The sequence below is a fragment of the Camarhynchus parvulus genome, chromosome 5, assembly GCF_901933205.1.
Source record: "Camarhynchus parvulus chromosome 5, STF_HiC, whole genome shotgun sequence".
Taxonomy (NCBI): Eukaryota; Metazoa; Chordata; class Aves; order Passeriformes; family Thraupidae; genus Camarhynchus; species Camarhynchus parvulus.
In genome coordinates this window covers 17149010-17171454 of record NC_044575.1, presented here as the reverse complement: position 1 = coordinate 17171454, position 22445 = coordinate 17149010, and the positions used below count along the sequence as shown (strand labels likewise).

The following is a 22445-nucleotide window of genomic DNA, read 5'->3' as shown; positions in this document are numbered from 1 at the left end:
AGCTGACAGAGAGGAAAAGCAATGTGTGAGCTTCAGGACTGGTCATTGAAATTGTCCTTGGGTTGGGGGGTGGTGGTTTGCAGAGCCTGGGATGCTCAGTGGTCCTGCGCCCGTGCCAGGGCCATGGGGAGCGGGGCAGGAGGGCTCAGCCCAGCTGCATGTTGCACTGCTCGATGAGCTCCATGAGGTCAAAGGAGTTGGAGAGCTGCAGGCTGATGGTGCGGCTGTCCAGGGAGGAGGCTCCCTCCTGCAGCACCTGCTCGTACCAGTACTCACAGAACTTGGGCACCAGCTGTAGCAGCAAAACATCAGGGTTAGGGGCAGCTGCCTCATATAGCTGCAAAAACCTGCATAGCCCTGTCCTCCTGAAGTGCAGGGAGGAGATGTCTGGGGCACCCTTTGTCTGCCCCAACCCCTGAGGGTCCCTGTCCCTGGGCAGCTGCCTTCCACACCATCCTGCCCAGACCCCGAGTGCTCTCTGGCCCATTCTCCACCCATGTTTTCTTCCCTGGTCTCCAAGGGTTCCCTCCCTGGTCATGCAGCCCCCCATGCCACGAAGAGTCCCCCTCCCTGTCACTTAATTCCCCCACCTCTCTCAGCCCCCAAGGTACCCCCTCCTTGGGTATCCAGATGTCCATCTGCCCCAGATCCCGAGAGCTCCCAAGTCTCCATCTCCACTGCACACAGAAGGCCTCCCTCCTTGTGCACCCAAGCACTCACCTCCCCTGGCCCCTGAGGCTCCCCCTGCCCAGTCCCTGAGGAAACTCCATCACCTCTCTATCAGCTAGGAGTCCCCATCCCTGAGCACCCAGGATCCCACCTGCCTCAGTCCCCAGGGGTCCCTCTTCAGGCACCCAGACCCTCCATCTCCCACCCAACTTGACCTTGAGGGTCCCCCTCCTCAGGCACCCAGAGTCCCAGGTCCCCTGGCCTCCATGAATCTCTCCCCTTCCCTGGGCAGCAGTGGGATAGGGTTTTGGCTACTGCACCTTGACCAGGATGAGCTTGGACTCCTTAGGCTTGGTCTTGGAGAAGGCCTGCCCAAAGCAGAGGTAGATGGTGAAGTCAGGGGATCGCCGCCTTTGGCCATTGCGGAAGTCCCTCAGCTCTGTGAGGCAAAACAGGGCTCAGTTTTGGGGTGAGCCTGGGGGCACAGAGGGGCTGGGAGGGTTTGGATGCTTGTAACATCCTGGGGCTGGCTCCCATGAGCCCCAAACGAGGCTGGGCAGAAAACAACACACGGGGAACTACGTGACACCCCTACTCACCTATGCAAAACTCATTGAAGTCAAAGATGGGCGTTTCCTGGTCCCGGCAGAGCAGGTTGGGTGGGGGCTCCTCGACCCCCTCGAGCTGCCGGGACAAGGCCCAGAACACCTTGCACTTCTCCCGGCGGGTGGCAAAGACCTTGTGGGCGCGATGTTCCAGCTGCAGCCCTGCCATGCCCAGCAGCTCCTCGGTGATGCGCCGCTGCTTGCGGTCGGGCAGGCCGGCGGGGCTGGGGAAGCGCACCACGTGCCAGGGGTACGGCTCACCCAGCAGGCTGGGGCACTGGTACGTCAGCAGGCAGCGGCTGCCGCCCACCACCTCCCGGTGGAGCTCCTTCCCCCGGTAGTAGATGGTGATATCCAGGATGGACATGATGCCATCTGCACCAGGAAGTGATCAGCAGCCACATCCTCCAAACCGAAACGTTCCCCCTCCCCAAAGCAGCCCCCATGCATGTTTACTGTTAATTACTGTTAATTACTGTTAATAATAATTTATAGCTATTAATAATTGATAACCCTCACCTGTGTTATCCATCAGCAGCCGTGGCTGTGGCACAGGGCTGGCGGCGGGCATGAACACCGTCGCCTCTGCCACGTACTGCATGGGGACCGTGCCCTCCGTCAGGTGGCACGGCGGTGGCATGGCCCCTGCAGCAGGAGAGGAGCAGCACTGTATCACCATTCCAGATGCCACCCTGGCCTGTTCCCACCCCACTATGGCATTCCCATAGCCAGGGCCAGATCCTGTCCCATGGCACCCACCTGTCTCCTCTGGTGGCATGAGGCCTGTTGGTTGGTAGGTGTCCAAGGTGGGCTGCTCCACTGCGGGCACCCATTGTGGAAATGTCGTGGGAGGGAAGCAGCTGTTTTGGCTGGTGTCTGCATAAGGCTGGAGCAGGGTGTCCTGGTGAGGCTGGAGCACAATGTCCTGGTGGGGAGTGTCCCCTGCAGGGAAATCACCTGTGGGAAGGTGCTGGGATCACTCACCCAGGCAGTCACGAACCCTGCATCCCGTGAGCAGAGCTGGTCTCACCTGCGGGCACCCAGGATGGGGCCAGTGAGCCAAGGTCACGGGGAGAGATGTCACACTGCTGCAACAGCTCCTCCAGAATCGAGAGTTCTGCAGGGTCGATGCTTCCTAAGGGGGAGCACAGTGGGTAGGATGTCTCACAGCCACAAAATCAGTCCCAGCTGAGCCTTGTGGGTGTCCTCCCCCAAAAAAAGGTTGTGGGACTAGTGCTTACCTGGGACAGCAATGGCTGAGGCCATGTCTTGGGGGTGGAGCTCCAGCTGGAAAGGGAAGGAGAATGTGATCTTACTGCTGTGGTTGCCAGGCACCCAGCCTGTCCCAGCCCACATTTTGGCCAGGTGCTGGGCTGCAGCCTGGGAGCAATGCTTGTTGAGTGGCAGCAGGAACCCCCCCAGCCTGCTGTGCCCACCCAGCTACCTGCAGCTGCTGTTGTGCTGCCTTCTGGTCCACCACAGGGTTAGGGATGTTGGAATCTCTGTCCTTGCCGTCCTGGAGGGTGGCTGAAAGGAGAGCACTAGGAATGGGAGGCCCTGAGATGGCCCAGCCCATCCAACACAGCCCCTCCATGGGGCGAGGCTCACCTGAGACAATGGAGAAGACCTTGTGGGGGTCATCACCACGCTTGGAATGGTCCTGTTCCAGCTTGAACAAGTGGGTGCTGCTCAGGGCACAGCGGAAGTTGGTCTTCCACTTGGCCGGGTCCTCAGAGCCTTCCTCATACCGCCCACTGACCTTTGCCCAGCCCTGGGGGTGCAAGGAGGGAACATGGGGTCCCTGGCTCCATGAGAAGGGAGGTTTCCAGGGATGACTGGTCTTTCCCCATCTCCCCAGCTCCCACCTTGAAGACCTCAGCTTGCTGCTGGTCACCATCCTATCCCACGCACCTTGAAGACCCTGAGGCTGCTGCTGGCGACCGCCACCCCGCCCACCTTGAGGATCTCCCCGTCCCTGCTGGCGACACTCATGCCACCCACCTTGAAGACCTCCAGGTCACTGCTGGTGATGTCCTTCCTGGCGTTGTGCTTCCAGGGGACGCGGAAGATGGTGTGGGCAGAGTCGATCCAGCGCAGCCCCCGGTAGCTCCCGCTGTTGATGGCGTTCAGCAGCCACTGTCCGAACCGCAGCTTCTGGGCTTCCCTGCGGGCGGGGACCGTTACCGGGGGGAACTGGGGCCACCCGGAGACGGCGGGCCGGGGGTCCTGGGCGCCGCTTACCCCTCCTTCTCCGGCGCTGCCATGGTGCCGGGTCCGCAGAGCCGCCGTGCCGTGCCGTGCCGGGCGGCGACCTCGGCGCTGGGGGCGGCCGCCTCTTTCCCGATCCTTTATCCGCCCCTCCCGTTTTCCTGGAAATCACGTGTCCCTTCCGAAAGTGAAAGTGCCGCCGCTCCCGGCGGGGCGGAGTTGCCGCTGCCGGGGGCGCCCGAGCGATGCTCCGGCCCCGGCCGCGCCGCTGCGCGCCCCGCGCACGGCCCTGCCCGGAGTATGTGTAATTAAAATCCATAAACTGGACCTAAAGCTGAGCGTGGGAATCCCGCAGCGCGGGGCTCGGCCGCACCCGCTCCAGCCGGGGCTTCCCGGAGCTGGAAACCCCCGGGCCATGTCCAGATGTTTATTTTAATCCTTCTTCTCCCTACTGCTTTGGCTTGCACGCCAAGGCCGTGCTGCCAAAAATGACAAACCAACAAAGGCCGAAGTGCGAGCACCGAGGCAGAGGCGAAGCAGCCCATGGCCCCGACAGGAGGTGGGTCGAGGGTAGCAACAGCGACCGTCCGGCTCTTCCCTGAGCCCTTGGAGCTCTGTGGGGAGCAGCAAAAACAACCCAAACTCCCTGAGAGGTTTTTCCAGTTCCTTACCCAAGGACCAGGAAGGGGTGGAGGGGTCAGTGTGGCTGAAGCATGGGACTGCAGCCTTTTTCCCAATGTGCACCTTGTTTTTGAGGAAATTTCTTTTTCCAGGAACTCCCTACTGCCTACTAGGCACTCTACATGGTTTTTCAGAACACTGCCTGTTGTTTCCCAGGAAATCCCCCACTTCCTTCCTAAGAAGTCCCCCGTTGCTCTCCAGGAAATTTCCCAGTTGCTTTGCAAGCTATTTCCTCCTTGTTTCCTGGGAAATGTCTTCACTGCTTTCTAGAGTCCTCCATCCCTGTCTACGATTTTTCCCTCTGCTTAGAGGATGGATCTCCATTGCTTTCCTGGGAAATTTCCCCATGACTGTTACTCCCTGGTGAGAAGAAAGCTCATGTGTTTACAAATATTTGCTGGGTGAAGGTTGGATGTTAATGTTATTGAAATGGGTCCCAATGTCTCTGCTGACTTTGGGCAGCAGGTTTGTAGCAGAGTTCAGGCAGTTCTGCTCCTGAAACAGACAAGGGTCCGCACTGCCGGAGTTTCTGAACTTTAGGGTAAAATGGTAGGTTCAAGGCGGGATATGTGGGAGGTGGTTCTGGAAGGCTGAACCTTCCTGGTGCCTCAGCCAATGGGGAAAGGGAGAGGGCAACAGGCAGCCGGGAGTTCAGGATAAAAGGAGGGTGCACTCTTTGAAACCTCCAGAGAGAAAACACCACAGGTGTCTGCCCTGGTGGGGTTTCCCACTTTATTCGAATAAAGTTGAAGAACTCCTCTGCCTCCTTTTTGGACACAAACATCTGGTGTTTGTGGATTTTCCTCACACTGGGAAGCAAGAAATTATTTCCCAAGAAGTATCATTCATCCTCTCCAGGCAATTCCCCTTTTGCACCACCAATTCCTCCTTTGCATTCTGTGAAATTTCCCCTCTCGGAAATGTCACTGTTACTTTCTTACACAATGTCACTTCTGCTTTTCAGGAATTTCCCAGGTATTTGAGGGAATTTCCTCCTTGCTTTCATGGAATTTCCCTACTTTTATTTCTAGGCTATCCCCCCTATAGCCTTGTAGGAAATTCCCCCATTGCTTTCTAGAAATTTCCTGAGTATTCCCCCCTTTGTTTTCAATGACTTGCCCCTAGTTCTCACATGGAATTTCCTACATTGTTTTACAGAAATTGTCTTGTCCCCTTTGTTATCCAGGATATTCAGCTTTCTAGGATGGTTTCCTTTTGTGCTCCAGGAATTCTCCTCTTGGTTGCCAGGATTTTTCCTTTTATTTTGCAGGAATTTCCCCCCAGGGTTTTAGGAAATTTCATCTTTCTGTTGCATGAAATTCCACAAGCCAGAACTGGCTCAAGCACCTGAACCCAGGACAGGGGCATTCAGCAGATCCAGCAAAATGTATTTAAGGGCAGTGAACACCATGAAACCCAAAGAGGAGCCAGGAGAGCCAGCTCAGGGTGGGAGCAATGGACAAGGCTGACATGGGCAAGGTAAGGCTGGAAAGGGCACAGGTGGGTGGAGGGACCCTCTGCCAGAGGAACAAGTGGGAAGAACAAGGAGTGGTGCTGGCTGCTGGCTCCTGCCCCAGGGACAAGCAGCACCTGCAGGGAGGGGAGCAGAGGCGTGTTTATTTACTTTCATTCCTCAATGCTGCAATCAGTGCAGAGTGGTTTCAGTTAATAGGTGATTAATTCAATTGATGGGAATTCTCACATTTAATCTTTTTTTTTTTTTTTTGCAAGCAGGACCCTGCCTGCCTGGAGAGGGGGGTACCTGTCCTGCACAGCCACAGCTGTTATCCCCTGCCACCTGCCTAGGTCCTGCTGGCTCAGGGACATGTCCAGGAAGCTAAAAATCAGCGTCATTTAGGTCACCAGCTCCTGCACAGTGGAAGAAGAGCTGGAGATTTCAGGAGAAAGAGTCAGTTTTACAAAGAGGTTTTTAAAAGCATTCTGAAGGACAAGGAGAGCTTTCCCTGAATCTCAGCCCTTCACTGCACCAAATTTTCCTCCAAATTTAACCCCACCAGACAAACCTGCACCCCACACACATTCCTGTAGCCACAAGTCACCCATTTTCCAGGGACAATCCTTGCAGGAAGAAGGGCAAGCTGAAACCCCACGAGTTTTATCATCAAGGTCTCTTTTGGGGACCCTCCCTGTAAATCAAAAAGTAGCAAGGAATGGGGCACCTTAAAGAAAAAAATAAAATAAACCTTTCTCTTTTAATCCACCCAAGGGAAATCCAGAGCAAGAGCAGCATCACAGCACTACACATAGCACAGACATCTATCATTGCCTTTGCACAGATTCCTTCCCAGATACACGGAGAAGTCATTAAGAAAAAAGAAAAGAAAATTATTCACATATGCGAAGTGACAAGTAACAAATCAGCCACAGAACAACTTTTTCAAAGAGAAAAAGAATGCATCAAGGAAGAAGGCCCTCAACAATACACGTTTCACAAAAATCTAACCAAAGAACGTTGAAACAGAGGTGGTTTTCTTTTAAACATTAAAAACAAGGATATTTAAAAAATTAATTTAAATACACATTCAAAACACAAACACCAAGCAGGCGCCTGGAGAATAAAGCAACAAGAAGGAATGAAAAGTGAATTCAATCAGTTTAATTTCAACACCAAAGTTGGGTGGATCGCACCAAATGGAATAAATAACGGAGAAGATCACACTGGGTTGGTAGATCTCACACTTAAGATCATTTCAGCTAGAATTAATTACACAGCCCAAGAGAGTACTGAATGAGGAATTCCTCTGACAAGTGATATTAGCTGGGGCAGTGTCCCTTTGACAGAGCAGGCTGTAGGTGTGGATTTGCCCCCTGCCACCCACCACTGATCCCCACGCAGGGAGCAAACAGGCTGTTCTTGTGATGCACGGGACTCACCCCCTCCAGTGATGGACACACAAACAGCTCTCTGCTCAGAGAATGTCCACCCTCTGCCTCTTCCACACCCACTGGCTCCAGCCACACCCAAGGCAAACATCAGAGCACAACCAGACCTTGTGTTCTCACCTGGCAGGGTGAGCCCACAGGTGCAGCATTTCTACTGCTGCTTCATGGGCTTGGGCAGTGCCAGAACTGGAGCCAGTGCCTCCTTCCACACACCTGGGGTCAGGCTGGGAAAAAATCAGATCAGCTGATCTACACCTGCAGCCACAGCTTTACACTCTAGGGGTGGGCAGACTCACGGAATGTAAGTGGCTTCTTTTTGTTTGGTTTTTCCTCCCCACAACCCTGAATAAAAAAAAAAAAACAAACAAAACCCAAACAGAAAAAACCTAAAAACAAACAAACAACCAAAAAAACCCCAAAATAAAACTAAAGAAAATCCCCACAAAACAAAACAACCCCCACAAAAAACCAAACTAATAAAACAAAAACAAACTAAAAAAAAAAAACAAAACTAAAAACAAAACAAAAACCCCCACCCTTAAACAAAAATAACTTGATCCCAAGTTCCTCTCCCTTCCGTGCCTGTAGCCAAGCAGGGAAGCACCTTTGGACATTCATGTGATCCCACAGACATGTTCCCTACAGAGCAAACACCTTATTTCCGCACCTCACCCAGATGTGCCTGTGACACCTAGTTAGGAGGGACATCCCTTTGTTTTAAAACAAAAATAATTACAAAATCAATAGGAACAGTCAGAATTCATTTAAGTCCAACTAGTTTTTAAAAAGGGAGAAGAGAGGACTGAAGGTTTCCAGGCCAAGGAACTTGCCAGAGCCAGCATCCCCCCCACCCTTGCCTCCAGCAGCAATGAGTTAAGCCCCCTTTGTGCAGCATTCACTCTTGACCCGAGGTCAGCAGAGCCGAGGAGGTGCTCAGGGGACACAGCTGCCCCTCCAGCTCCTCCTCAGATGGCTGGCAGCTCCAGGTAGAAAGGGAAACTGAGGTGGATGAGACTGAAGTTACTTCTTTCCCATTTCTCCTCCTCCCCAAGACTGAGAGGAGACTTCTGGGTCTGCACGCCCAGTCTGTGCTTACCAGTGTCCTTAAGAATGACAATTTAAAACCAAAAAGTGGGAAATTAAAAAGAGAGAGAGGTTGAGAGAGAGAGAGAGAGAGAGAGGGAGAGAGGAATAATTAAGTATTGTCCGTGGAAGGAGCAGGAGGGGCAGGTTCCAGAGGCGGCAGAGAAGGGACTCTCTCCCTCCCCAGTCTGCCCATGTGGGCCCCAGGTCCCTTGGCAGCCCTGCCGAAGCCTTTGTGCTGTTGCTGGGACATGGATGGACAGGGATGGCGAACACGGGGATGGATCCGGCGCTGCAGAGGGCAGGGGCACAGGCAGCCCCGCAGGGCTAGGCCCGGCGCTTGGGGAGCAGGTCCAGCAGGAACTCCGCGATGCCCACGAAGTACACGACTTGTGCAATGCCGAAGAGAGGAGCAATCACCAGGGCTCGGCAGTAGGCCCCTTTGAAGAAGGCCGTGGGCCCTTCCCTCTGCCAGATCTTCCTGGGGAGAAATGGCACAGACAAGTAAGTGTCCATCCCACCCCCCCACTGTGCCAGGAGAGCCCCTGGCCATGCCCTGCCTTTCTGCCTCCCTCCAGAGACTAAACCTGAGCAAGTTGCCTGGCACAGCCCCCATGGCAAATCACCCATCACTGCCCACGTGCTCTGCAAGTGGCCATGCAGACATCTGCCCCATCCCTGCATCTGGCTAGATGCAGGAGTGGCTGCCTCTGTCCAGAAGTACAGCTAGGACAACCCCATGCTTGCATCAAGAGATCCCACTGCTCAAAAGCTCCCTCAGCATGGGACAGAGACAGATGGCAACAGATTCTGGCTACCACTGGAATACAAAAGCAGAAAAGTTCCTTTGTGTTTTGAAGCAGCCAGACCATAGTTTAGCAAAGGATCTGAGGATAATTCAGCTGGGGGCAGCACACTCTGGCAGTGTTTCTGCAGACACTGTGCAGAGCAGTCCCAGGAGGGATACGAGACTCAATACTGTAGGATTTTCCAACAGTGGGGCCTTGAGACGGACTACAACATTGCCTCCCTTTGCAGAAATAAAATCTCAGTGTTATGACTACTGAGGTTTGGACAGAAGTATTTAAATATAACTGCTATATTTTTCTTGCTCAATATAGGAAGAAGTTCTCTTTAATAAAACTATATTTATACATCTACTCATATATCTATATATATCTCCAGATAGACAGATAGATTGATAAAACCACAGGGACAGAGGGAACATGAAGCACAGCTTCTGGTTGGGTCTAGAAGCTGCACTGCCTGCCTGGCCAAACACCTGATGTGATGCCTCTGGTCCTGAGGAACCTTACTTGGTGCAGTCCAGGATCCCCGAGTAGGTGTCCTCATTGACTCCTCTCTGCAAGGACTGCAGCCGTGTTTTGATCACTGGGAGGGAAAGAGAGGGGAGACACCGCTGAGCACTGGAGGTGTAGCAGGCAGGAGCCACCCTTAGAGTAATGTCTTTGAAATGGCCAAAACAAAATTACCTAGAATACAGACCATTTTCATACATTTATCAGGGAAAACAAACCCATTCCTTTACATATGGATAAAAGAAACACAAAGCCACTCAAAACCCAATCCCTCCCTCCCTCCCTGTGATCAAGGTTTCAAAAGCTGACTTAAGCTTTAAACCTTCCAAATCCAGATATGTCTCTGCAAAGTGGGAACTTATTTTCAAATGCTCATCTCCTTCAGGAAGAGGTATATAAAACACATAATTCTGCTCCTACATTTCTTCACATCTTGGAGCATGTGCAGTGTTGGGGAAAGAGCAATTACTTTCTGGTGTTTTTCACAGGAGAGAAACGAAGGTGGTATTTAAGGCAGATGCTGTGGAGCAGGAGAAAAGGCCACAGATCTGAGGCTTCCCCTGTTTGTCCCAGACAATTTTAAGTCTGCTTGGTCTGTATATTATTGCTCCACATGGAAATGTGCCTTTCCTGCCAAGAATATCTGAAATGAATGACACTCTCTTCCTGACACAGCTAGTAAGTGCTGCAAACCTGTGTGTAAGCTGTGGCCCAAGTTGTAGCACAGCTGAACTCAAACCATCAGAGCTGGAGGCAGCAGAGCTGTCCCTTTCTGTGTGCTCATGCTGGAAAAAGGCTGGCACAGTCATCCTCCTGCTCACCTGGCCCAGCCTGGGCCTCTGAGTTCTGTCACTTGGCACCAGGCCAGCGGCACAGGCTGCTCAGGACTCACCATCACAAGGATTGACAGCCACTGCAGCTGTACTGCCAGCCACACATCCAGAGAGGAAGGACACGTAGAACGGAGCCTTGACATTGGGATCCTTCTGGCCCAGCTTGTTCAGGTTTGCAAACAGCGGGAAGTAAACAATGGAGAATGGGACATCCCTGCAGTGGGGCAGGAAAAAAGGAAGAAAAATCAAGGATGAGCGAAGTCAGCACGGGACACCAACAAACGGAGCAAAGGAAGGGCTGCAAGCATCACACATTGTCAGCAAAACCACGTGTGCAATGCAGATATCCTGGCTCTGTGACTGCAGAGCAGACAGGAGCAGACACTCTGTGGGACAAAAAAGACTGCACAAAGGAGAACAGGCCCATGGGAGGCATGCAGCCCTGCAGGATCAGTGGGCTCCCTCTTTTCTGCAACACTCAAACCAAAGACACCAGCACATTCAGAGGTCAATTGTTTTGACCACTTTTGTTAATTACAAGAGGTTCCATCCTGCCCTCCATCACCCTGGGTGCTGCTTTAGCTCTACCTTTGTTAAAGCTACAGTGACACTGTGAAAGCCCAGGCAGAGAGTGTCAGAGCAGGCACCACTCCTTGCATCCAACATGCTCTGTGGCCATCTCCCATTGCACACCCCGGGATCTCAGGCTGACAGTTTTACTTTGCCAGCTCACAAGGACTTATGTACAGTGTGAAAATACAGACTGTGGGGCACACAAAAACCTTTCACAGAAAGCAGCAGAATTAAATCTTCCGGGAACAAAAATATACTCTCCATCACTTCTCTGACCTTTCCTTCTTTAATGTACAAAATCTTTGCATGGAAAACGAACTAAACCAAGCCCACACCCGCTGAAGCCAACACCTTTGCAGGCTCATGCCCGGGATGGGTGGTGCCTCAGACCCAAAGCTGGGGGCGCCAGTGCCCTTGGCTCAAGCCCACGCCATCCGACCTTAGCAGCCACCCTACCTTAGCAGCCATCCTACCTTAGCAGCGTGGCTCCCAGGCCCTTGTAGAGTCCGGCAATGCCTTTGCTCCGCAGCAGCTCCCTGGTTATCTGGGTCGCTGTGGGGCGCCTTTCCACAGCAGGCTCGGCCGCTGCCGCCGCGGGGGAGGAGGAGAGCTGGGCCTGCGCCGCCATGAGCTTCTTCTGTGCCTCTGGGGAGCAGAGCACCAGCCCTGGTCTGTGGGTGCCGCACAGCAGCCTCCTGCCACCCGTGCCCCACAGCAGCCTCCTGCCACCCGTGCCCCACAGCAGCCTCCTGCCGCCCGTGCCCCACAGCAGCCTCCTCACGCCTGTGCCCCACAGCAGCCTCCTCACGCCTGTGCCCCACAGCAGCCTCCTGCCGCCCGTGCCCCACAGCAGCCTCCTGCCGCCCAGGTCGCGGGACACGTTGCCACAGGGGCAGCACAACATGCACACAAAGGCCAGGCAGGTGCCCTGCCAACTTGTCCCCCAGTCTACCCATTCCCTCAGCCTGTCCCAGTCCCTGGCAGTGCTGCCACAGCACAAGGCTGTCGGCTGCGCTCTCCCACCGGCTGGTTTGCCCAAGCCTGTCCCACACCATCTCCGCAGTGCAGAGAACAGGAGCTGCTGTGAGCAGGCAGGGGACAGTCCCTGCTTCCAGGTGTGTCTCTGAACTGCCAGTGTAACAAACAAGATGTTCATAAACGAGACAGTTTCCCCAAGTTCTGTTCTTTGCCTCCCTCCCCTGAAAGCAATCATTAACCTGGGGAGTTTCTCAGTCACATTTCTAAATACATCCTGGTTCCTCCCCCTTTTCCAACTGATGCACTTCGGCCCTTTGGCCAGAAGATGGAGAGCAGCTCACTCTGTAAGTAATCCTGGCACACAGAGAACAGGCTGTTCACAGCATCAAAAACCTCTCCTGAACCCTCAAACCACGGCTTAAATCCTTCCAACATTTTAAAATAATACGCACAAAGAGGATAAGGTCTGCAGTAAAACCAGCGAAGAGAGAAAAGAAAAAATAAATCCGTGATTACTCAGAAATGCCACATCAAATGAGAGATTAAAGGACAAATTGGCCCGTTTTCCAGGAAGGGCCATAAACATGGTATCTAATAGTGTCATGCAGGGCTCCTGGGAAGTGGGGCCATAGCCCAGACTGACCTGTGGAAGAGACTAAGGAAAGAGCAAGCAGCTCTTTCCCCCAGAGTCTCCATGCCAGACTCTGGTCTCACCAAAAACACTCCCGTGTTTCAGCCAGAAGGCTCACACTCCCTCCTGCCTCTGCCTGCCAGCTCACGCCCACAGTCCCAGGAGTCTGATTCCAAATCTCGTTCAAATCCAGTGCACTGGGAGAATTTTATTTACTGTTTCAACCAAGACAACTGCTGTTTTTGTTGGAGAGGAAAAAAGAGTACAAAGGGAGACAAGTAATCTGAAAATAACACATCCCCTTGGGAAGCTGTTAGGGAGGTGCTACAGAGGGGTAGATGAGATTAAAAACAGACATCAGAAAACATGCAGTTGGAGGAAGCAGCACAGGAAAGGCACTGGAGGATGTTAATCCCTTCTTGGGTGCACAGGATCTACCACAATCTGACCACTCAGTCATCTCTCCTGTCTCTCCACCCACCGACAGTGTTTGCTGTTTCACTTGCCGAGTCTATTGCTTTAGCAAAAAACCCGCCACCTTTTGTAACTCCAAAGCCAGCTGAGCAAAGTGTGGGGGTAAGGAAGCTGGGAGGAGGAGGAGAAACCTGCTACATCTGTGGTATCTCTGACGTGGGAGAGCAGGGGGAGGGAAAGGGTTTTCTCCACTCATCCTCTCAGCTCCGCCTTGAAAGCCCAGTCCCAGCTCCTTCCCCTCTCCCTGCCAAGGGCACAGGGAAGAAGAGTCCACGTACCAATGCGTCCTGCATCCTGCAGCTGGATTTTGAGCATCTCCATGGGAGTGGTGACAATCACCTGGCAGGTACCTGCACCACAGCCTGCCAGCATCTCCCTCAGCAGTGTCAGCTTTTTCCTGCCCAAAGAAAAGAGAGAGTCCATCAGAGGAGGTGGCCTGGAATAACACTTGGCCAGCGGGGTACAAGGTTCAGGGCACATCTCTGACCCTGGGGGTTACAGGAAAGGCAGCCAAGGGGACACCAGAACCTGCTAGGCCTGACAGTTCAGTACAACCCTGGCTTGGCATCTCTGCCAGCACCACCTGACCTAGAGAACAGACTCATTTTGTCCCCAGAAACAGAACATTCAGAAAAGCCACAAGCCCCATCAGAACAGCCCCAGACAGGAGCACACAGCCCCCTCTACCCATAGCCACAGCACTGCAGCTTCTTCCAGGCTGATGGTGCCCCTGGTCAGGGCACAGCTTTCAGAAAGGGTATCACTTCAGAGGGCAGCAGAGGACCTGAGCATTAGGGGGATAAGCAGCTTTCCTCCTGCCAGCCTAGTCCTTTAAAAATTGTCAACAAACACAGACCACAGGACAAGGAACAAGGAGGGAAAATATTCATCTTGCTGCTTTGGAGTTCTCTGAGAAAAGCAAAGTAAATAAACAGTGAATATGAATCAGGGAGGCAGTTCCTCTGTGGTTAGGAGCTGTTTCATGTTACCAGGTTTTCCAAACCTGAACAAACAGCCTTTGCACTAAACTGGTTCTCCCTGAGAGACAAAGGATGGGATGGACCTCCAGCAATGAAGATCTGTGTATTCTCTGCACTACAGAGCAGGGACTATCAGCAACATGTTCTCATGCAGCAAAATGCAGCATTTCATTGTTCCCTCCATTTCAAAGCTATGACAGAGCCCAGCTAAGGCTAAAAAGAGGAATTCAGGATACAAAATCTCAGAAGAGTTTCAGAAAGTGATGTGTTTTTGCCCTGTAGAAAAAACTCGCACCTTGGCACCAGAAAACATGGACTTGATTAAAAAGTACGCCTGACCCGCTCTTTTCTAAAAGGGTTTAAAAAAGAAGTGTGTATAAATCACACAGCCAGAGAGAAACAGCCTCCTCTTTTTTCTGTTTCAAATGCAAGTACCATTTTTACCTCCCCCAGCCCTGCTCTGCAGCAATACCTCATCTTAACCTGCTCAAGGCACAGCTGCACACTGTGGCAGAAGCAGTCTTACAGTGATACTCCCCCTTCCCTTGCACAGCCCAGGCACACTCCCCTGCCAGGGGTTTCCCAAGCACACACACAGCACAGCTGTGGGGCAGTGGGCCAGCAAAGCAGTTTCATTGCCAACCCTACAGGAAAGGGAGGGCAGATGCACAGTAATCCTGCTGGCCTACCACAAAAGCTGGGCCCATTTCTCCACCTCTCATCTTCTCCGGGGAGGATATGAGAGCAGGGGATTAAAGGCACAGAGCCACAACAGAGATTACCAGTGACTAAATATAGAGCTCTCCTAGGAGGCAAAAAGAAGGAATATTTCAGTCTCCCCTTTCCAAATTTCCCCACAGATGAGGAGCTGCAAAGAAAAATCCCTCCCACGGAGTTACCCACACGGGTGCTGAAGTGTGCACAGCAGGCTTTCCTGGAGGTGTGGGGGGACTAGGGTGTGTGAATCCAGAGGTTCCCACTGCCACTGCCACTTGGAGGTGGCCAACTTGTGCCTTTTGGGTGGCCTGAAGCACAGCACCAGTCTCTGAGTGGCTCGATACAGTCAGCAGCAAGGCTGCACAATCCCCAGCTTGGCTGTGGGAGGAAGCAAACCACCCAAAGGAGCTGGCTGCCAGAATCTCTCCTTGGCACAGCAGAGCATCTCCCACTTTAGCAAGAGCCCTGGAGCATCCCTAGAGTACATATCTTCTGGCTTTCATCCAGGGTGACTGCTTTGATAACCAGTTCAAAAGATCAGGAAGATTTGGCCTACATATTCACCTTGGACCATTATCCCAGCCAACTAAAGTCAGCCATGACTTGACTGAACTCCATGGAGCTATGCCAGTATGGCCCAAGGAAGGATTTACACATGCGGGTGTATTTTAGAGATGTCAAACAGGTACATCAAAAGCATCTAGAACAAGGGCTTTCAGCTTTTGGTTTGCACATCCTGGGAACTGGGGAGAGTCCAAGAAAAAAAGTAGCTTAGGATAAGCAAATCTTTTGACAGGAGGTTTAAAAGCTGCCATACAGGGGTCAAACTGCCTTTGCAAAACCTCACCAGTCTGCACATAAAAGGAAAGTTTAAAAACTGTTCATCTCTACACAACAAAGGAGTTTAAATATTTAAGGCACCACTGGCCTTATCCTCAGTGGTTTAAAAACCAGCACATCTCAACTAACTTCAAAAGCTGCAACACCAGCAAAGATCTGATCCTACAAATCCAGAAACCATCTTTTATCACAGCAAGAGAGTGTTAAATATAACATATACACAATAGCCTCAAATTCTGCACTGGCAGAAATCAGTTGTTCTACATTTTTTACTCACATACTATTAATTTGTGACAAGTCAAAAATGTCAAATGGGAAGGGGAAGAGATACATGCTTGATTTAAATTAGAATTTCAAACTAGACCTGAAAAATTAAGTCAAAAACAGGAACTAGAGGTTTATGGAAGGGTTTTGGAGAGCAATCAGTTCAAAGTTAGGATCTCTGACAGCAGTGATATATTGATGTCTAATAGGAGCAGTGTAGGATTTTTTCAAGTTTCTCAGAATCTTGACCATGTGGGAATTTACTGTGTTTGGGCAGGGACCAGAACCAGCCATTCTAGAATCAGGATGACAACATTTCCAGAGAGGAAATCTCTGAGCTAAAGAAACATCCATCCAAAGCAATCCATTTCTATCTCCTACCCAAAAGGCTACTGTCCCCATCTTGGGCACCACCTTCCTCACTCACAAAATAACCTCTGCCTCTATCTGTCAGCCCAAGAGGCTGCAGAAAGCTCCCCAGGAGTTTCAAAGCAGACAGAGCCAGTTCCTTTCAAACAATTTACATTATGGGTCTTTGATATGGATTAGAAGACCAACACACAGGAGTTGCCCTTCAAAGGAAGAGCTCCCTCTCAGCCACAGTCACAGGGGGATGTGCACACAAACTGCCCTTTAATCCAACCCCTGATTTTCCAAGGGGGAAAAAGCTGCACCTCAGAGAAGCTGGAGCTATGATGCTGGAAATGTAAAAGCAATACAGTTCCCACTACAAGCTCCCTCTCACTTCTAGTGCCAGCTCAAAAATGCCTCAGACAAGCCAAATAAAGTACTGATGTGGAACAGATACATCTCAAAGTAACACTGCCAGATTAAATGTTGATCGGAAGTCATTATTCCAGGAATGTACAGGAGTTCTGTGCTGCATGTTTGGACTAAGTCAAGAAGAGACTGACTCTGTACCTGCATCAGGTTTGCCCTGGCAGGAAATTCCAGGTGTTTTGCTCCAATGTGAACATTTGTGGAAGTGAACAATGGACAGGGTAACACGACTGAGCATGTTGAACACAGACACAACCCACGTTTCGTCCCAAGACATGTGCCTGGAATGATGACAAGGACAATGCTCCTCCCACGGGTGCATTCTGTGATTAAACAGCACATCTCTATCTCCCCCCAGATTAACAGCTGAAAGTGCATTTACTTTTTGCTGACCTTTGATGTCAACAGCTTTAACCCACTGCAACTGCCTGGCCTCTGTGTGCTAAATAAAAGAGCTCTCCCCAGACAGCTGTTCCTGAATTGGCACAGTGACATGATCAGCTCCTGTCTCCTTCTCAAGGGGAAGGGAGAGATTTCCCCACTTCCAAGTCTCAGTGAGTTGGATGAAGGCTACCTACACTAAAGAAGTGTCTGAGTATCCAGTGGGTAACTGCAGGAGAGGCTGCCTGGGCACACAAGTGCCAAAGAAAGACCAAGCAGAGTCGTGTGCAGGGTGATACAACAGCTCAGTACCAGCAATAGCAGCAGCACTCCTTCTTCCTAAACTGAGAGCCTCACTTTACAGCCTGACTAAGAGTGTTCTGCAGATCAAGGATCATCCAAGCCATGCAACTGATACTTAAACTCATACCACGAAAGAGATGGTCCAAGTATTTTAGGAGAGCCTGAAAGAAAAGCAGATGAAGGAAAGAACCCTGGGGAGATATATAACTTGGAAAGGCAATGGACAGCAAGCTCCAGTCTCCACAATTGCATAAAACTGAAGGAAAAATACCTTGCTTGTCCCATTTGGCTCTTCCCTGTGCAAAGATACAAGACAAGAGGAAGCAGAATAGAAGAAAATTTTCTAGCATCAGCAGAGGCAGAATTAAGTCAGTCATGCTGGTCTTCCTAGGAATCTGAGCTGTTAAGACAGCAGATTGCCAGCCTTTGCTTCGGAAAACAAACAAAATAAAGGTCAAGATTAAAGAGGACAGGATGAGTAAGGGAATAACACCTTGAAGAAGAGCAGCAAGAAACTCATCCAGGGACCCTGGAAAGTTTTTATGAGCAACAAATTGCTTATGTAAGAAGGCATGAGACACTTTTTACTGCAGCCAAGGCAGAATATTTAACCAAGAACCTGAAAAATGAACAAAACCTGGCAAACACATGCCCAACAAAACGGCTATCTGGCACTCCACACTTTGGAGATAAACACAAAACCTTGTAGAACACTTTAAAGGAACTAGTTTTATGAAGTGTTTAACACCCAGATTCAAAGAGGATATAAGAAGCAGGCAATATTTAAATCAATCAAAGAGGCCTCACACACTGAGCACCCAATAATCAACGATATACTTTAAATGCTGGTGTACCATCAATCTAAACTGCCTTCTCAGCTTCACAGCCATAGTCAAGCACTTCACTTAGCCCTGGTGACTCCTCACATCCTCTGCTCTGGACAACAAAGCCACTCCTATTTTAGCAGCAGCCATGAAACTGAGTCCCTCAGCACATGCAGCTTCAAAAAGCCAGAGTTTAAAAAAATCCCATCTGTTTCCAGCAGCCTGAAGACCTGGTTTCCCCTCTCTCCACATTCTGCCTTCCCCAGCCTAGTGAAAACTCTTCCCCACAGAATGACACAGGAACAAAGACCTGCCTGGAGACTCTTCTGTGGGCCACCTTCTTCTCCTGGGAATTGCAGAGGCTCTTAGGCCAAAATCATCACAGGAAATCACTTGACCTTATCACCTTTGTCAATCATGGTCATGGGGTGCCCTTCAGGTTTTTCAGTATCTTGGTCTCCTTCCTCTCCTCCATGGCATAGCAAGCATGTCTTCAGCACTCACACAACTCACTCAGGTCTTCCTCATTCCTGAATGACAGGACAGCTTGGAAGGACCAACTCAGTTTTGTTTCTTGAGAAAACAAAAAAGCTGTAGCTGTAGGCTGTCAAAATGGTCTTGACATTAAAATAGAAACTGGCAAAGAAATAGAAACTGGTAGAGAAGCAGAAATGACGTCCCCCAGCCTCTAAGCACACATGCTCCCTGCACCAAAAGGAGGGGAAAAACATGGTACAGGCAGGAGTGCCTCCCTGGGTTAGCCTCAGGCTGGAGAGAGCTGCAGGAACACACACCTGCACAGTCAGGGAGAGAGCTGCACCAACAAGGACATGAGATCCCTTGTGAGGACCTGCTGTCCCAATGCTCTACCCCCAACAGTGTCCAAGGGCAGAGTCAGGGAAAAGGGAGTCTAGCACAAACCTGTAGTGCTAACATCCCTAAAATACTCTTCCAGCAATGCGCAGTCAGGAGCTTCCTACACCACAGGTGCTGTTTTCAGTCTGGCCTTTCAAAAATAGGCTTTATGCCACTTTTTTATACTGGCAGTTTAAAAGCACTTTCAACACTAAGTTTTTCAAAGGATAAAAATAAATACATTAATGCACACTGAAAGCTGTTGTTTAACTTGAGGCTACTTTGAGTCATGCTGGAATTGCCACAGTCTCTCTGGTCCACACGTGCTTCCTCCTCTTGCACATTGAGGTCTATTTTAATACCACATATTTTAATCAGCAAATACTGGTAGAACATGCATATTTTGTAAGAAAAGGATTACCAACTCGTGCAACATATTTCAAGCAAGACAAGTGCTAGATGCTTAGCACAAAGTTATTCAATGTAAACAGGCCTAGAAGAATTCTGCAGCTTTGAGTCAGAGCATCCTTTGGGATACTGACCTAAGGGCACATCATCTATGAAAACACACAGCAGACAGACTGGCTTGTGCAAAAAGGACTTTGATGGAGCTGAACCAAGATCTTGCTGATCCAGCCTTACATTGATCCTAACCCCCTCACTGTGCTTTGCCTTGACTCATGCAATTACACATCAAGAAATGAAACCACATTCATGTCCCAGGCAGCTCCAGGCTTCACCTTTCTAACCCCAAGCTATTTTGTTGTTCATAACTAGGCTTTGGCTGGAATTATGAAATGGGTGGCCCAGCCTCGTGATGTGCTAGCAGGTATGCACCCAGTTGGGTCCTGGGTAGGAGAGATCTTTAAATTCCAGCACTGCTAATCCTGTCCCATCTTGCCAAGGCAACTGGGGAGGGTGGGACAGAAGCATCCCAAGGGAGAAAACTGCCAGATCCCACATTCATAGCCTTTACCAGCCACAGCAAACCTGCAAGGCATTTTTCTTCCCATCATATTTTGCATGACATTTCTAGGTAGAAACACCTTAAATCTTCTCCCACAGTCGTATCAGGGCTGTGCCTCTTTGTCCAGCTCACACTGGCTACCCTCAAAAGCACAGCTGACTAGATTTCACTCATCCAAGCACCCCACGGTGGTTAAATGAGAAGAGTGACTCTGACTCCACATGCTGCTGAGTGCTCTTATCACCTAATTGTGGCTCAATGTCTCTTTTTTCTAAAGGAACTAAAATGCTCTGTGTTGAGACACAAAGACATCCCACTACCTGGGTGGTATCATGCTCCTGCTCTAGGTCACTGTAATGCCAGACTCATCAGTATGTAAGATTTAGTAGAACAGGGTGTCTTGCTCTTGGAAAAATTCTTTCGCTCCTTTATTCTGAATTAAGTGCAGCATATCATCTATGTCATGTGTGCACCAGCCAGTGACCCAAAAGTCAAACTGGAAGAGGTCTGAGTGAAAACCTCAGCTGCTCATGGAAACAGCTGCACCCCACTTACCCAAAGACCTGTTCAGAGCTGGACTCAGCACTGAGGCAGACACACACACTGGTCCTCTGAGGAAGCCTTTGCCTCTTGGTGCAGGACATCGACTGACAGGCATGTCCCCTTTTAATGGCTGAAACATCACAGAAGTGATTGCTCTCCCAGAATGCCAAATATGTTGCAATGCTAGTCTGATTTCTTCCATGGAACCATTCCCTTAGTGGCAGTACAAGGTGTGGCAGCTTGGCACCTTTTAGGGCCTGTATAAGCTACTAAACCCCCACTTTGTAGGTGGTGGCAAAGAGCTGTTGTTTACTGCAGTGCACCAAGGTGTGCTGGGCTGTCTGCTGCATGGATGAGACACACCACTTGGTAGAGGACATCATTACCTCCCACTGTCTGAGCAGAGCACAGAAGAGACACTATTCAAAGACTTGAGTCAGAAAATCACGAAGAGCTGTGAGCCGATGAGTCACACGGACATATGTTAGCTGCTACTTTAAAGGACTCCAGAACAAAAGGAAAAAGAAAGAAAGAAAAGGTACAGGGAAAAAATGGATTCTCAATCTGTGTCAGTCCACAATGCCCACTGAAGTTGTTGAGACGCTGATCTGCAGCAGTCAGGACTGACGTGATATGTTTTGGGAAGTTGTTAAGCCCAGTAATTGTGCTGGAGCTTTGCATTTTCACTGAGGCCCCACCCCATAACTGTTGATAGAAATTGCTGGGATCATATCCCAAGCAGGCTGTCATTTTAGCTACCGTCACTGGGGACTGGAGACAATGCCCTTGTCTGCCTCTGGGGAAAGGCCTCTCTTTGATGGGAAACACAACTATTTCCCATGCAATTTGGAAACATCTTGGTGAAAGCAGCATTAAATATTCAGGATCCAGCTCCTCTCAACTGCTCCAGCTCATGCCTTTTACTCACATTTAATTCACATGAACCAAACTCCACTTGCAAGCTGAACCAGTAATTTTATTCCTTCAGCATTTATTTGAAGGTCACTGCTGCAAGTGCCCTTTGCCAATTTACCACCCCTCTAAAACTATTTTCAAGGTACAGAAAGGAGAAGAGGGGTGCTAAGTTTGGGGTCTACAGAACTTGACTTGATACCTTTTTGAGCCAGAAGCATGAGAGGATCCAATAGGATGCTGAGGACGAGAGTCCTCCCAGCAGCTGTTTGAGCAATGATAAGTGACACTGGGTTCCTCTCAAATACTTAGACTACACATTCTGGATCTACTAACCTTGGCTTAAATCTGGGACTATTTTTAGAAGCTTGAATAAAGAGCAGTCATCCAGTGGAGTGCTTCATGCTTCCCATTTTAGACATTGCATCCTTAGCCTGAACGTAATCACCAGCTGAGCTGTTCAAGGTCAACTCATATTTCAGTCACTGCACTATCCCATTCCACCTTCTCCTGATGTCTCACCAGACGTGTTGCAAGACTCGGTGTCTTTTAAACTGACTGCAGAAGGTCAATTCCCTACTCACCCATCTTTGGAGAGGTGATGTCGGAAGAAGTCATTGGCTGCCAGTTTGATAGCCTTTTCTGGTGTCACTAGAGTCAGGTTCACTGCAGCCCCTGGGCATGGAAAAGAGAAAAGGGCCATTGGATAATGAGAATAATGGAATTGTTAACTGGATCTTTCAGGAATGTGTTTTAACTTCTGCACAAAACCACAGACAGAAGCAGGAGAGCTCCCAATGCACCAAAGGGATTTAGAAATACAAAACACCTCTGAAAATTAACAAGTGTTTCTGCCTCCCAGCACCTTCAGTTTGTGAAAACATCCCCAGATGTGTTTCTACTCCATTTGCCATATGTATTTTGTAATTTCTTCAGCTTCACTACTACCTCCCACCATGTATACATGCATCCTTGTCTCTCATCCAAGGATGCACTCCTATGAATTCAGAAGGATGTAGACCAAACCTTCAGAAAAGGAGTACAAGATGGTTTAACAACCAGTCCCAACTCCTTTGCAAATATTTTGTGATACTGAGAAGCAAAAGACCCCCTGCCCCGTC

General features: G+C 50.2%; 2 protein-coding genes across 4 annotated transcripts in view; both read right to left on the bottom strand.

Annotated features, from left to right (window-relative positions):
* Window positions 1–12: 12 nt before the first annotated feature.
* Window positions 13–3633, bottom strand: IRF7 (interferon regulatory factor 7). Of its 2 annotated transcripts, none has more exons than XM_030949787.1 (11): window positions 3516–3633; window positions 3276–3438; window positions 2883–3045; window positions 2719–2801; window positions 2516–2561; window positions 2305–2409; window positions 2034–2231; window positions 1794–1919; window positions 1269–1649; window positions 990–1108; window positions 13–292 (listed from the first exon to the last, which is right to left on the bottom strand). In XM_030949787.1, exons 1-11 carry the CDS (start codon window positions 3536–3538, stop codon window positions 146–148), a joined length of 1554 nt encoding a protein of 517 aa, XP_030805647.1. In that variant the 5' UTR covers window positions 3539–3633; the 3' UTR covers window positions 13–145. The 2 variants fall into 2 exon arrangements, with proteins under 2 accessions (XP_030805647.1, XP_030805648.1); XM_030949788.1 differs by having other exon boundaries at window positions 2034–2216.
* A 3887-nt stretch (window positions 3634–7520) lies between these two features.
* The window catches only part of SLC25A22 (solute carrier family 25 member 22), a 50819-nt gene continuing 35894 nt past the window's right edge, over window positions 7521–22445 (bottom strand). For both annotated transcript variants that reach the window (XM_030950175.1, XM_030950176.1), the window contains 6 exons: window positions 21909–21999; window positions 13237–13355; window positions 11349–11520; window positions 10362–10516; window positions 9467–9542; window positions 7521–8631 (listed from right to left, as the gene is read on the bottom strand). In XM_030950175.1, the coding sequence (XP_030806035.1) occupies window positions 8478–8631; window positions 9467–9542; window positions 10362–10516; window positions 11349–11520; window positions 13237–13355; window positions 21909–21999 (767 nt within the window). In that variant the 3' untranslated portion in view covers window positions 7521–8477. The remainder of the gene's footprint in view (window positions 8632–9466; window positions 9543–10361; window positions 10517–11348; window positions 11521–13236; window positions 13356–21908; window positions 22000–22445) is intronic.

Excerpts from the sequence above, each read along its gene's own strand:
- IRF7 (XM_030949787.1), bottom strand. The coding sequence starts at position 3,538 with ATGGCAGCGCCGGAGAAGGAGGG. Across the intron at positions 2,562-2,718 it reads CAGCACAACAGCAGCTGCAG|CTGGAGCTCCACCCCCAAGA; the intron begins GTAGCTGGGTGG and ends TTCCCTTTCCAG. Across the intron at positions 2,232-2,304 it reads CCCATCCTGGGTGCCCGCAG|GTGATTTCCCTGCAGGGGAC; the intron begins GTGAGACCAGCT and ends ACCTTCCCACAG.